The sequence below is a fragment of the Varanus komodoensis genome, unplaced genomic scaffold (assembly GCF_004798865.1).
Source record: "Varanus komodoensis strain SLA01 unplaced genomic scaffold, ASM479886v1 scaffold21, whole genome shotgun sequence".
NCBI lineage: Eukaryota > Metazoa > Chordata > Lepidosauria > Squamata > Varanidae > Varanus > Varanus komodoensis.
Window position 1 is genome coordinate 3,938,795 of NW_025335589.1, and position 15,414 is coordinate 3,954,208.

Below are 15,414 nucleotides of genomic sequence, written 5' to 3' on the forward strand. Positions count from 1 at the left end.
AAATGAATTTTTCCAAACTTATCTTGCTGCTGTGACAGAAGGAAGCCCAAGGCTCATTGCAATTCATTTATGTCATGCTGTACTGTGGTTAATTTTTTCCCCATTGAATATCCATGTTTGTTGCCAGATGCTTCTAGAAACACAGCCCCCTGATGTATATGTGGGGTCTACCTTTGTTTCTGGATAAAGATTAATGTTTTGTGTCCCTTACACTTTTTAAAAAAAAAGATTGCCTGCTCAAGACCTTGAAAATTAATGGAACCTAATGTCTAGGAAATTGTTGCTTCAAAATCAAACTCTGCTTAGGCTTTTGCACAGCACAGTGTTATGAACCTATAGTGAGACGTAAATTATAGTGTTCATTGAGGCTTACTCCTAGGCAGGGCTTTTTTTTTGGTCATAGAACGCACCGGAAGTGTTCCGTGTTCCGGCACCTTTTTTTCCATTGGATTTTACAAGTGATTTTCAGCAGCAAACATCATTAACATAGTGCCTTTGGGCTGCTTTTGTGTCTGCTATCTGATAGTGAGATAGTGAGTGCTCCACTCAAGAGTTCCGGCATCTTTTTTTTTTTTTTTCTTACAAAAAAAGCACTGCTCCTAGGTAACTGTGTGAGTGCAGCACAGATTCACACTTTTTTTTTTTTTTAGAAATTTAGCTTGGATTAGTCTTCACTTTTCTGCATGGAATTATACAGTGGTACCTTGGCTCACAAATGCCTTGGTTCACGACCAGATTGGATTGTAAATAGAAACTTCTGAAAAATTTTGCCTCAGGTCGCATCGGGTGATGATTGCAATCACACCTGCCTCCCCCCCAGTGCACCTGCGATCATGCCCATCTCCCCCCCAGCATGTGCCTGCGCTCGCACCCGTCTCCCCCTGAGTGCGCCTGCGATAATGCCCATCTATGGCCCCGGTCACGCTCATGCTGGGGCGCGGGGGGGGGGGGGAGATGACCACGCTCGGGCTCAGGGTGAGGGAGGAGAGGGCCGCGATCTTTGTTGTTCTTTATCACTTTGCTTCAACTTTTTGTGATTAAAATAAATAGTTCCAGAATGGATTAACCTTATTTACATTGAACCTTATGGGGAAATTTGATTTGGCTCACGACCAATTTGGGTCACGACCAGAGTCCTGGAACGGATTAAGTTCGTGAGCCAAGGTACCACTGTATTATTACCTATTCATCTTTTTTTGCTAATAGGTCAGTAATCAATTTTTTCCAGACTTTTAGTCCCAGCCTACAACATAAATCCTGCTGCTGCTTTTTAAAATGATAGATATCCATGCTTTCCCCCTTTTCTTCTCCTCTTCCTACTGTGGCACTATAGGAAGCTGCCTTATATTGGATCAGACAGTCTAGCTCTGTCCAGCATTGTTTAGAGGGACTGTTAGCAATTATCCAGTCTGTCTTGTAGATGCTAGTGATTGAGCCTGAAACTTTCTACATGCAAGGCATATACTGTACTACTGCGAAAACAAAAACAAAAAACCACAAGACCTTGCACTTACCCTCATCACTTTCCACTTGTAATGTTTTTTTTTAAAGGTTCTGCCACTGATGCTACCTATCAGAAGCATTTTATACAAGATTCTTTTGTATAAAATAATTGTTACTCTTCTAAATATCTGAAAAATATTTAAAGAAATTTTTGTATCATTAGTTTGCTGTTGGCTGCCAAAAATCCCTGATTTTAGCCAATATAATAATGTGACTTCACATGATTTTTGGGATTTCCCCTCCCTTATCAGCCCTGTATTGCCTCCTCTTTACTCTTCGCCTTTACTTTCTTCACTGTTCCCCAGAAATCCTCATACTTATTTCTCTTTCTTCCTTGATGCTAGCAGCAAGAAAAGCAAGATCTCTTAGGGTTGCTGAGATATATATGCCTGTACACATACATGTATGCATATTTATGCGGATCCCAAGTCAGGACCAAAAGGATTGTGCATCCTTATTTCTAAAAATAGCAAAGTAAATAAGACAGTGCATTATAAAGGGGTCTGTACCCTTCACAATGTTTGACTTGTTCTGTGGTATGTTTGTATGCCTTTAAGTAAGACAGTAGCTCTTACTGTATTTGTTACCTTGAATACACAATTGGAAACATGCTGAGCTTCAATGCTTTTAGTCATACCCTGGAGAGTGTGTAGTTTATTTAACAAAATCATAAAACATCTTACTCTAATTCAGGTTATTGCTGTTTTGGCTGCACAGGATCAGACATCAACAGACAGTAAATGTTGATGGATACATTCATTATATGGGGGGAACGTCAATAAGAATTAGAGTGTATGGTTTCAGTCACAGCGTGGTTATATTTTCCAGAGGGGTAGAAATGTTACCTGTTGCATTAAAATCCAGCAAGAGTCTTGTGGCACCTCAAAGTCAGGTTGTCAAATAGCAGGCCTTTGGCCCAAATTCAGTCCTTCCAGGATTACAGTTGGACTCCAGTTGCCATATCCCTTACCACCAATTACCTGGTTGTTTCTCCAGTTTTGTGCCATTTTTCCTGAGGTCTAGCTATGGGCATTAAGTGCTTTAAGATGAAATATGCTAGAATTTTGGCTCAGCCCCTTTCCTTTGGCCCTATCCCCATTAAAGAGCAACCCAAAAAGCGTCTCCAACGTTGTATTCAGCTTTTGTGCTGAAAAATTTCATACCCCTGCCTTAAGGACTAACAGTTTTATTAAAACATAGGCTTTCATGGACTAGATAATAGATTTGCTAATCTCTGAGATATCACAGAACTTTATTATATTTATATTTTCTATTGCTGTGATCAATGGTTTATGCAGGAAAAGAAAGGGTATTTTAACAGGGCTCTCTTAGGATAATGGCCTTTTCAATTCTGATTGTGTAAATAAATTTATAGTTATGGGAGCAGCTAATATGATCTCTTTCATTTAGCTATGAGATGGAATGAATTGTTTTACCCATGCAATATAAGTTTATTTGCTAATGGTACCCTAAGACTCTGCCAGGGCACTCTGCACCCAGGACTGGTAAGGAAGCTTGGGGACTGCTCCACAGCACTTTAAGACCTGCTCCTTCTGCAACTATTCCCCCACACTGCCTTCCAGCTTTCCTCCTGGCCCCAGTACAGTCCATCAGGGCTGAGTGCCTTCACCTGGCCTCACAGTTCCTCAGCATAAAAGCAGACCTTATGCTGAGTGGTAGGCCACCACTAATAGGCCTTCCCAGCAGGGGCATCCCCAAAGGGGGTGTGCCCCTTCAGGATGCCTTTTTGGTTGTCGCTCACCACCTCCCTGCCTTTCTGGGCCCTGACTGAGAGGACATCTATGGGGCTGAGTGGGAAGATGGGGGAGGCAATTAGCTTAGTGACAGGTAGAAGGAGATATAGCATACCCCAGAGTTGAGAATGATGATGCAACTTTGGAGATGAGTGGAAGTGCAGATGGAGAACTCCCAGTGAATGCAACAGAAACATGGCATGTGCCTTCAGTTGGGTCTATTTTGAGGCGGTGAGTGCAGCAAAGAAACAATACCTCACTGCCTCTATTCAGTCATCTCTTTGCCACCCAGCAAAGCTTTTCAAGATTGTCCAGCGCTTATTACACTTTGACTCCACAGACACCTTGGAACTATCTTTGACCTACTGTAACCTATGTATTGGGCACTTCCAAGAAAAAAGCTGTTGGATCCACTGGGACTTGGACTCCAGAGTTACAGCAATTGAATTTGTGGAGCTGTCCAGACCTCAGTCTGGTCCAATTTTACTGGATAAGTTTCAGTTGATACAGCACAAGGATATGGACAAGGTGCTTGGGCAGGTTGGTGCAACACCTCTGTACTGAATCCTTGCCCCTCCTGGCTTATAAAAGCCAGCAAGGAAGGTAAAACCAGCTGAGCCAGGGAAGTTATCAGTGCATCTTTGTGATAGGGAGCGGTCCCATGCTACTTTAAAGAGGCAGTGGTGAGACCACTTCTCAAAAAAAAGACCTTCCCTTGACCTGGAAAATTTGAACAACTACAGGGTGGTAGCAAATATTCCTTTCCTGGGCAAGTTTCTGGACAGGGTAGTTGCCAATCAGCCCCAGGCATTCTTGGATAAAACTGATTATCTGGATCCATTTCACTCAGGGTTCAGGCCTGGTTTTGGCACAGAAACAGCTTTGGTTGCTCTGTATGATAACTTATGCCAGGAGCAAAACGGGGAGTGCAACCCCATTGATACTGCTGGACCTCTTGGTGGCTTTTGATACCATCAGCCATGGTATTCTTAGCCAGTGATTGGCCAAGATGAGAGGGGGATTCAGTTACTACTTGGAGGGCTACCTCCAGGAAGTTTTGCTTGCGCAATATTTTTTAGCCCTGTGGATTCTCTAGCATGGAGTTCCTCAGGGGTCTGTTCTGTCCCCTATGCTATTTAACATCTACATGAAATCACTGTGTGGAGTCATGCAGAGTTTTGGAGTGTGTTGTCATTAATATGCTGATGACACTCAGCTCCATTTCACCTTTTCATTGTCAGCAGGAAAAGGTGTGGATGTGTTCAACTGGTGTGTGGCTACAATAATGGACTGGATAAGCGCTGAAACTCAGTCTAGGCGAGACTGAGATGCTGTTGAAGGGTGATTCTTTTGACCAGGTGGGGAGTGTTTAACCTGTTCTAGAGGGGGTCACACTTCCCATGAAGCGCAGGTTTGTAGCTTGGGGGTGCTTCTTGATTCATCTTTGCCACTTGGTGGCGCAGGGGGCTTTCTACCAGTTTCAACCCAGCTGCACCCTTATATGGACAAGTTTACCCTGGCTTTAGTAATCTGTGCTTTGGTGATCTCTGGATTAGATGACTGGATTATTAACTGGAACCCAGAGGTCTGAACCTACAAGATGAATTCTGGCACTTCTGTATTTTTATTTATTTAACACTTTTTATATTGTCTCATAGCTACATGACTCTCTAGACAGTTAACATGATAAAAACCAATAGCATAAAACAGCCTAAATATATACAGTTTAAACAGAAAAGCAGTAATACATAACATAACAACATAGCAGGAGCAACAAATAATAGTTTAACAACATATTGGAATATCTGTTTTCTTAATTAAGAAAACTAAAATTTACATTAAAATGTTTTAATTTTTTAAAACTACTTTTTTGTTTTCATTAGTAGCTTAAATTTTTTCAAGTGTAGAGTTCCCTGGAATTCTTGAAATTTGAAGCCTTGTCTGGTCGAAGTTCTGGTATGATAGACAGACATTAACCAAGCCAGGCTTCAATTAAACTTCTTTCTCTTGACATCTGTCAAAGAGTAAGCTGTCCAGGAGAAAACAACAGTACAAGAAAATCTTTGTTTGCAAAAGTGGGGTGTCAACTTCATAATCCCTACTTAGTGAAATCATCTAGTTTTGAAATATGTGCCTGACAGTTCTGGGTCCTCAACTTTTTCCCCAAGTCTCTAGGACAGGGGTCCTCAAACTTTTCCACCAGGGGGCAGTTGAAAGTTGCTGGTGTTGGGCGCGGGCCGGAAAGGTGGTGCTGGTGGTGCTTGTGGGCCAGCGCAGGGCTGGGGGTGGTGCATGTGGGCACGTGCGCTGAGGCGAGGGCCGAGGCAAGGTGAGGTGACACGGGGCGGGCGCGCACCGCAAGGCGGGCGCATGAGGCAGCAGTTTGCTCGTTTGAAGATCATTTTCTCCGAGTGAGCGAACCGCTGCCTCCCCGTGCCACGGGGCAAGGTGGGCGGCAGCAGGTGTGCACGTGGGAGCATGAGGGGCGTGTCCAAATGGGCATGGCAGGCCAGATAAATGGGCATGGTGTGCCGGATCCGGCCGCTGGGCCGTAGTTGGAGGATCCATGCTCTAGGAGCTCAGAAAAAGTAAAAAGTGCATCCCACCCCAATTTTGAGGAGCACTTTATTTTAAAACTGGGATTGTAACCAGCTAAACAGAGGCTTTTCCACAGGAAAATAAGCAGCTGTGAACTTTGTAAAAAAATGCTGAGTGAGGAAGGAGGGGACAATCTGCAGTGAGCCCAGTCATCTGCCTGATGTATCCTAGGTGTTCAGTGAGCAATCTGTGCAGCGTAGTCTATCTACAGGGAAAGTTGTCTTGTGCACATTAAATTTATCATTGTTTAGAAAAAATAAAGTTTTCCTAGAAGTTGAAGTAAACTAAAACTTATGATTCAACTATGCTAATATAGGTGCTGAAAACTCTGTAGAGCACTACATATTCAGTAAGTAATTCTACCTAAATAATGAATTTCAATAGGACAAGAATTTTTCAAAGAAATAATATGGCTTATATTTTTTCTTGTGTGTATTTAATTTTATCGGTTTGCAGGGTAGTTTGGCACAAATAATATTTATTTCTTGAGGTTTCCTCAATATTTAACTTTGTATAGAATCCAGAAAGAACAAGGAACTTATGCTAGGAATGATTAATAGCTAATTACAGGTGGATATAAGGTGATATGTCTGTACATAGTTTATTTCTATCATATTTGCTACAATTATGAGACATGAACAGAATTTTGATATTTGTCTCCTTACAGAGGTGTTATGAACATAAACAGTACAGAAATGGTCTGAAATTTTGCAAACAAATACTTTCCAATCCGAAGTTTGCAGAACATGGAGGTGAGTCTTCAGATTTATACATACACTACTTATTCTAAACATTAAGTTCTATAATTGACCTGTATTTATAGCCTGTCTCTTCCTGAAGGTTCAGGAAAGCAACAGTATTTTAGTATTACTATAAATTTGAAACTGAATAAAAACAATATAATGCATTAAAATGACCCCCCATGCCCAAATAAAAAGGCCTTGGGTCAGTGTGGAAGATTGTCAGAATTTGGTTTTGGCTAGTAATCAAGGATTGGTAAGTAGTTCTCAGCTTATATATCCACATTAAGAAAAAGAGAGAAAAACTTGCAAACCTTTTCGGAACTAAACTAGTACTAGAGGTGATGGTGGCAAGCCCATCTTCAATCACAAACCACAACTGAACAGATATAAAGTGGAATAATAGATACCTGCTGCTATTCCCCACCACCTAATTTCACTCTACTCTTCCTCTGTTTCCACTTTCCCCAGGCTTGGTGTCCTCTGAGTTGTCCTGGACTTAGTTCCCAGCAGCCAGAACCACCATAGCCAATCGCTAGGAATGCTGGAAGCTGTAGTTGAAATAATCTGGTGGGCAACTGCTGGTCTTACTTGTTTTCAGGGATTGTCTTGGGGGAAATGCTTTGCTTTTGTAGGGAGGTGATAATCTGGGGTAGAGTTTAGTAGCCTGTTTACTTGTAAATGCTCTACCTCATTTTTAAGTTGTTCAGTGACAACTCATATTTGGACACAGATCAGCTGTAGTTTCATATTGGGGGCCAAGTTGTGTCTGATATGGGAAGTCTATGGTTGATTCCTCTGACATGTTTTTCTTTTCATAAAACAGCTGCAGTGGGGAACAATTTTAATTTAAACTATTGCTGGGAGGGGATTTAATCTTTCTGCTCCCTTCTCTGTTTAAATTCTCTAATGCAAATTGACTGTTTCTTAAGCTATGGAAAGAAAAAGAGATCATAACTCATTTTCCAACCACATCTAATAGCAGACCTGGTACTTGCACTGGGGGAGTCATACAAACAAGCATTGGTACCTCATCTAGCACTTGCTCCCTCTCTCTCCTCCCCCTCTCACGCACATGCAAATACAACTGCCTATCTCTACCAAATTTTAAGAAAAAATTAACTTGTCATGGATTGCTTGCACCATGTGTAGTCCAGCTGTGAGAACCTGCATGCAGAAAATTGTGTTCCCCACAAATTTGCCAGTCATAAGCATGATTGAGGGCATATATATAACATTTTGTTATTTAACTTCATAAAACTTGTAGTTTTATACTTAGATTTTTGAATGTATTAAACGGTTGAAGAATCTTTTGTATTTAAAACAAACCCTACTCTGTTTTCAGATTTAATAGAAATGTAGCTTGTAATTTAGAATATACTGATTTCTTAGTATAGTATACACAACCATACTATAAGTTTTTCTGTTCAGAAAACATCACTATATGAAAATAGTTTCACTTATTTATGATTGATGCAACTTTTTTTATTATTGTTGTTTATTTAGAAACTCTGGCTATGAAAGGACTAACATTAAATTGCTTAGGTAAAAAAGAAGAGGCATATGAATTGGTGCGTAAGGGCCTAAGAAATGACTTGAAGAGTCATGTCTGTATCCTTTTCTGATTATGAATTAGATTTGCAAAAGAAGAAAGCAGCTTATTTTATCACAGAATATATAATGTTACCAATTCCCTTTTTTCTCAAATGAAAAACTGCAATGTTCATTGTGTAAATTCTAACAGGCATCTTGGCGAAATATTTGCATAGTCATATTACCTGCTTCTTTTGGAACAAGACTGAAGGCAAAAATTACTTTTAGTCAGTAATGCCACTTCTTAATTCTACTTGACAGCTTTATTTTCGTCATTGCAAATCAGATGCAGGTGAGTGCCTAATTATGTACCAACACAATTAAAAGTCATAGATACGTTTAGGCTACCTGCTTTCGTGTATTTAAGTGCTAACTTTAATGTATATTGACAATATTTTTAGGACCCTGTCAGTGTTAAGTATTGATCTAGTTCACTTCAGTATACTAGTTTTTCTAGTTGAGAAAAAAATACTTGTGGTGGTCTTTTATGGAATAGTTAAATAGTAATTTTTGTTATTCCCAATTGCTACAAAACGTAATGCCCTTAACAGAAGTTTCCAGGTTGGCATGTCTATGGTCTCCTCCAGAGATCAGACAAGAAATACGATGAAGCCATCAAATGCTACAGAAATGCACTGAAATGGGATAAGGACAATCTCCAAATCTTGAGGGACCTCTCTCTACTACAAATTCAAATGAGAGATTTAGAAGGTTACAGGGTGAGTCAAGAACAAACCACAAACCTGCCTTTCGAGTGAAGTATCTATTTTCTTAATATGGAAGTCTGAAGAAATCATCTTTTCACCTTACTTTCTGCCTTAATAATATTGGGTGAAGGATGTGTTCATGTATTCATAAATGCCTGAATTTTCTCCTTAGGTATTGTTATAGAACTGTGTTCACATTTTACAATGCTTTTTCCAGACCACCAAAGATGACTGCAGTCATTTTGCCCAAACAAAAGCCCCTTTTATTTTTATGTAATACAGTCCAAATTAGTGGTGGTGACATTTTGACTGATTTGCTTCAGTTTTAAAGTAGTTTCATGATCTATATTTCTGTCTTTAACCAAATTGCTTTTCTGTATCATTGCTTGCTGACTGTTCTCAGAGCTTTCCTTTCTTCCTGCTCAGAATATTACTGAAGTTGCTGAGTGTTAATGCTTTGTACTGGTTTTTGCACTGGTAAATAAGGGTCAGTATTCATCATCCTGGAGTGTTTTTGTATTGATCAAACTATTTCAAATGCTTCTCTACTCTATAGAGTGTAAGAAGCCATTTGAAACAGTAGTTTGGTTCTGTTCTTATCTTTTAAGGTAGATCAATGTCTGCTCATGCTAGGAACTTCAATCTGGCTTTGATTAATCCTGCTCAGTTCCCATTGAAACCAAAGGAACAACTTAGGTGCTTTCAGTGGAAATTAATCATAGCTATCCCTAATTGTGTTAGTCCCATGATTGATAGTGCTTAATGTTTACTGCAAAAACAAAACAAAACAAAAAACAACCTAGGGTTGATTGGAATTGAAGCCCAACATATATAGAGGGCAGCAAATTGGGGAAGGCTGGGCTAGATAATCTAATTTACCAAGCTGTTGTGCATTTGGCATAGAAATCTTTGCACAACAAGGAATTCTATTTGATGAAACTTTTTTAAAAATAGAAGACTCCATCATTGATTTTCTGATGGATAATGTTTATTTCCATAATAAATCCAAAAGATTTAATGGGAAAATTGGTATTTTATCATTCTCATATAGGAAACTAGATATCAATTACTTCAACTTCGACCTGCTCAACGAGCTTCATGGATTGGCTATGCTATAGCATATCATCTGTTGGAAGACTATGAAATGGCAGCAAAAATTTTGGAGGAATTTAGGAAGACTCAACAGGTATCATGAGGGAAACCTCAACAAAATGAGTCATTGATCAGAACAGGAAATGAAGAGTTAAATGTAATATCCTAATCTATAAAGTTGTGTGCAACAGTGGGTGCATATATGCAACTGCCTATAGGAATCTCTCTATGGAACTGATAATTGGTGCCATCTGCTTTGACTTTACCAAATACAGTGGTACCTTGGCTCATGAACTCAATCCTTTCCAGGACTCTGGTCGTGATCCAAATTGGTCGTGACCCAAGTCAAATTTCCCCATAAGGTTCATTGTAAATAAGGTTAATCCGTTCTGCAACTATTTTTTTTTAATAAGAAAAATTTGAAGCAAAGTGACAAAGAACAACAAAGACTGGGGCCATCTCCCTCCCTACCCCGAGCATGAGCGCAGCCATCTCCCCGCCACAGCACAATCGTGATCGTGGCCATAGACGGGCGCAATCACAGGCACGTTTGGGGAGACGGGCGCGATTGTGCTGGGGGTGGGAGATGGCCGAAGTCGCGCTCATGTAGGAAAGACAGACATGATCACGGGTGCACTCCTGCAGGAAAGACAGGCACAATCTCAGCTGTTTCTCCCCCCGCCCCCAGCACAATCGTGGCCATCTTCCCACCCCACCCTGAGCACTACCACGATCAGCTTGTCTTCCCTGCATGAGTGCAAGCGCGATCGTGACCATCTCCCCACTCAAGGGGGTGGAAAGATGGTCACAATCACGGTCACCACCCAATGTGGAGTTCGTGACCTGAGTCAATTTTTTAATGATATTTTTGTTTGCAACCTGATTTGGATGTGAGCCGAGGTACCACTGTACTTGTTTTGGAAATGAAGGAACACTCATTTCCTACCAAAAGTGATCAGTGCTATCAGAGTTAATACTGCCAACCAGGTATTTGGCAGATACATGTGCTATTCTGATTGAGCAAGAAACATTTACTACATTTACAGCTCTAAGAGCTACATGTAGATGCCCTTTTATCAGCCCATCACTTTTTTATACACATGGGTCATATCTGACAATGTGGTCCACTTCCACATACAGATCACTCTTGTTGGATTGGAACTAATTTGTGGTTTTTTAATGTTGCATTGTTGAAGTTAAAGAGATGAATAATTCAATGTTTTCTTACCTATGCAGACATCTCCCGATAAGGTAGACTATGAATATAGTGAGCTACTCTTATATCAAAATCAAGTTCTCCGGGAAGCAGGTCTCTATAAAGAAGCTTTGGATCATCTTGGCACCTATGAAAAGCAAATCTGTGATAAATTAGCAGTTGAAGAAACAAAAGGTAACTGATTTTTCAGGATTCTTTTGTGCCCAAACCTCTTTACAATAAGAAACATTTTTTCTGTTTAATATTAATCTAAATGTCTGAGGGCTACAAAGCCACCTGTCAATTCACTGAGCACTCAGTAGATTCAAGATGTGCTATTGATTTTCAGTTATGTTCATGATAGAGATTATTCTATTTTGAAGAAATTATCAGCCCAGTAAGTTGCCTATGTCCCTTTATTCCAACCACAGGAAAGCACTATTGTTTGGAGGCTGTTTGGCTTTTGTTTCAGGTTAATGTACTATATAATATGTTTAATGTGCTTGAAATCTTAACATTTTTCAGGGTACATGTACAACTGCAATTGAATTGGACTGTTATTCTCAACTTCTGGAGCTTTCTCTGGGTGCCAACCCTACAGGAAGCTCAGAGGGTAGCAACGAGGGGAAGGGCCCTCTCAGAGGTGCCCCCTTCCCCATCTTTGGGACAATCCCTGCTGTGGCCTGTCCAGGCTACAGGTAGCCTGGCTTATCCTGATTAAAGTTTATTAAATCTACATACTATAGAGAATGTGCAACAACAAATCATACCAGTCACTAAGTTTTTTGTATAAAAAGCACAAGAAAGTGAAAAACTCTAGCCATTTTCAGTGTAACAGTAGTAAAAAACAAATACATAATATATATTTCATGTCCTTCACATTTTATATTTTTAACAGGAGAACTTCTGTTACAACTCTGCAAGCTGGAAGAAGCAGCCGAAGTATATAGAGGGTTGCAAGAAAGAAATCCTGAAAACTGGGCATATTACAAAGGCTTAGAAAAGGCACTTAAACCAGGTAACATACCTTTTACTAGGATATATATGACTCAGAGAAGCACTAAGCCCTTATTTTTCATAGGTAATAAAAACATACATTTTGTCATTACCTTGGTTTGTTTTTCACAACAAGTTGAATTGTGGTAGTTTAACTTGAAGGAAAATAGAATGGGGTGGGTATGAAAAGTGCATATACACATATACATTATCTTAGTGATAGAAGATGAATCTGTTTTAGGTAAGCTTTCAAAAACTTCTTTTGCACTGTATTTTGAACTTCAGAAAAAGTGAGCTAATACGCATTTATTTGTTTTATGTATTTATGTTCCAGCTTTTCCAGAAGTATGAAGTGTAGTGAAGCTAAAGTTAATATCTTCTTTGCTACACTGCATATTTGAATTCTTCATGTGTGAGCAGTTTGGTTCTTGTAAATAACAGTGAAAATGAAGGGAGATCAAAGGCCAAAACTATCTCTTAATGTCGATATCATAGAAAATAAGTATAAAGTCTTGTACTGATGGTACATTACTCTGCTTCAGACCTAAGAACCTTTCCAGAATTGTTTCTGGTAAATGTTGGGGAAGTTATGGAGCAATGGTCACAATGGTTTTTAAAAATGAGTAGAGGAGCTAAAAGGTAGTATCGTATTTTTAACTTCATATCGAAAGACCTTTATTTTAAATAGTCCCTCACTGCATAGCATCCTGCTTTTTAAATACAGTGGGATTTTAAAATTTGGCAAAGGGACATGCTGTTTACAGAGGGGTGTGGGAAGAAACCAGGCTGCTGAAAGTGCTATGAGTGCTGAAAAGTTCTCTCTGGAGTTGTGTCCATGATTTAATCGAAATTAATACTGTTTAATATTTTGTAGTACTTGGCCATAATTGGGGGTGGGTGGGTTGTTAGGTAACCTAAATTCCAAATTAACAATTGTTAGTAACATGTTTTTGTTATTCCAGCAAATATGTTGGAACGGTTCAAGATCTATGAAGAAGCCTGGACTAAGTACCCAAGGGGGCTGGTTCCACGGAGACTGCCATTAAACTTTTTATCTGGTGAGTTCGATTTTGGTATTGAGTGGAATTAGTTGCAACTTTAGAGACTCCTTTTGATGTCATTTCACATTCTAATTAGTTCCTTTAATTAATACATTATTAGACTGGCAGTTCCCCTCACTGCGGATGAGATTTCTCAGTTACTTTTGATGCTCTTATCTCTTGCTAGAGTAGTTAAAGCAGCAGCTACTTATAAGAAATAATGGAGAAATCTGGACTTCTGTGCTGAGATTTAGCATTTGTCTCTTTCCTCTGCCATCAATATTTAGAGGGGGAAATGATTCATGCTCTTCCAGATTTTAAAACTGTTGAAAGTTTTAATCATGGATATTGTATCTCATATCACATTAAGCCCTGACATTAGTCAGTAACTGATGTAGTTATTTTGCTTTAAATTTATTGACAGCATGTGAAGTAATGTGTGCAACAGCATGAACAGGTATTTTTCTTGTATAGGTGAGAAATTTAAGGAATGTTTGGACAAATTTCTGAGGATGAATTTCAGTAAAGGCTGCCCACCAGTCTTCAATACGCTGCGATCACTATATAAAGACAAAGAAAAGGTAATTCTAGCATGCATGAGCTTTGAAGGGTTTTGGCTTTTGTGCAGAATCATTATCAATAAAACACTTAGTCCATGTAATTCTTTCATACTAGAACTGTTCAAACATCAAGAGGTTCACAGAAATATCCTGTATAAGTGTTAATGTTCAAAAATCCAGGCTAATGGGATAAATTTGCTACAGACGAAGAAATATACATACAGGGCAAGAACAGTCTGGGAATGGTGTGTGTGTGTGCTGCCTGCATGGTTGGGGATTTTCTAGAAGGGTCATGGATACATGCACACACCAAGCTCTAATCAAGGAATATATTTATAGACCTGAAATAGGAAAATGGAATTTACTAATCTCCTATATCAAACTCCTAAGTAGAAAGGTAGAGGTGGGTTGTAAGTACAGCTGTGTGTGCTTCCGCCATAAGAGATTAATACTCAGTGGATTTCTTAACTTCACAATGCCATGTATACTTTTTGGGACTGCATCATTTCCCCTCAGTTTATGCATTCAGTTCATTTTAATTACTGGTAGAAATAAGAGATTTGTCATGTGATTGGATATGACAAACTTAACATCTTAAAAACAAAACTGTAATGTTACAGTCCTGTTGCATAAAGTAACTTTGGTTCAGCTCTTCATAAACTATTCAGTGATAAAGTTTTGTCTAAGGTGATGAGGAGCAACCTAGGTCAGTTATGATCTTCTGAGGACTAGCCATTAGCTTTGAAGTTGTTAACCTAGAAACAAGAAAAGAATATGGAATGCGGGCTAGGACACTGAGACTTTAGTGGTATATTAGGGTGTGGCTTTGGCTTTCATTTCAAGGAGGGAATAACATAACCCTCCTGCAAGATCCGACACTAATGAGGCTTGTATGCAGGCAAAAAAGTTAATTGTAACTGTTCTTGCTTCTCCTTCTGATGTTCATGATTTAAAATTTTCTGGAAACAGGTAGCAAGCAGTTTATGCATTTGTTTTGTATATATAGGTGGCAATTATAGAAGAGCTGGTAGTAGGTTATGAAACTTCTCTGAAAAGCTGCAGGTTATTTAATCCAAATGGTGAGTACTACATTGCTGAATATTAGCATTTGCATTATAATAATAAATGCTCAATAGGAAAGTGAGTGGGGATGAGGAACAGACATCAAACAGCCCCCCCATTACCAATTTCTGTACTGCACCCCAAGTTAATCTGCTGCAGATTTGTTGAGGGTCTGTGTAAATTGATACCTTTGCATCATCTGAAGTTTGGGTTGCAAAGACAATTCTGCTACATGCTTAAATGGCAGTGGCTTAAAACGGGTAAATGAACTGGTTACCTCTTGATATTTTGGATTACTGCTAATCTGATCCGTGAACATTGGTCATGGTGACTGAGAGTTAATGGCCAAGGGAGCACTAGGTAGGCTACCTTGAATTAAATGAAGGGCAGCATCACTCACATGTACATGCTTTCAGCATCATTTCTCTGTGCTTCTATGATGCATTTGATTGACACAGCTGTAACTGATGATTCTGCTCTTCATTTCTAGTTTTAGGTGACAGCTGTGACATAAAACTCTTTTCCATACTTGCATTAAGTCATGCTTCTGAAAATCTAGAATATGCATGCAGAG

The 15,414-nt window shown here is 39.4% G+C and overlaps 1 protein-coding gene across 3 annotated transcripts in view; it reads left to right on the forward strand.

Annotated features, from left to right (window-relative positions):
- The window catches only part of NAA15 (N-alpha-acetyltransferase 15, NatA auxiliary subunit), a 43,718-nt gene that overhangs the window by 8,693 nt on the left and 19,611 nt on the right, over positions 1-15,414 (forward strand). For all 3 annotated transcript variants that reach the window (XM_044430687.1, XM_044430686.1, XM_044430688.1), the window contains exons 2-10: positions 6,523-6,607; positions 8,102-8,206; positions 8,750-8,907; positions 9,947-10,081; positions 11,224-11,377; positions 12,081-12,200; positions 13,141-13,236; positions 13,693-13,799; positions 14,785-14,857. In XM_044430687.1, coding sequence (XP_044286622.1) covers positions 6,523-6,607; positions 8,102-8,206; positions 8,750-8,907; positions 9,947-10,081; positions 11,224-11,377; positions 12,081-12,200; positions 13,141-13,236; positions 13,693-13,799; positions 14,785-14,857 — 1,033 coding nt within the window. The remainder of the gene's footprint in view (positions 1-6,522; positions 6,608-8,101; positions 8,207-8,749; positions 8,908-9,946; positions 10,082-11,223; positions 11,378-12,080; positions 12,201-13,140; positions 13,237-13,692; positions 13,800-14,784; positions 14,858-15,414) is intronic.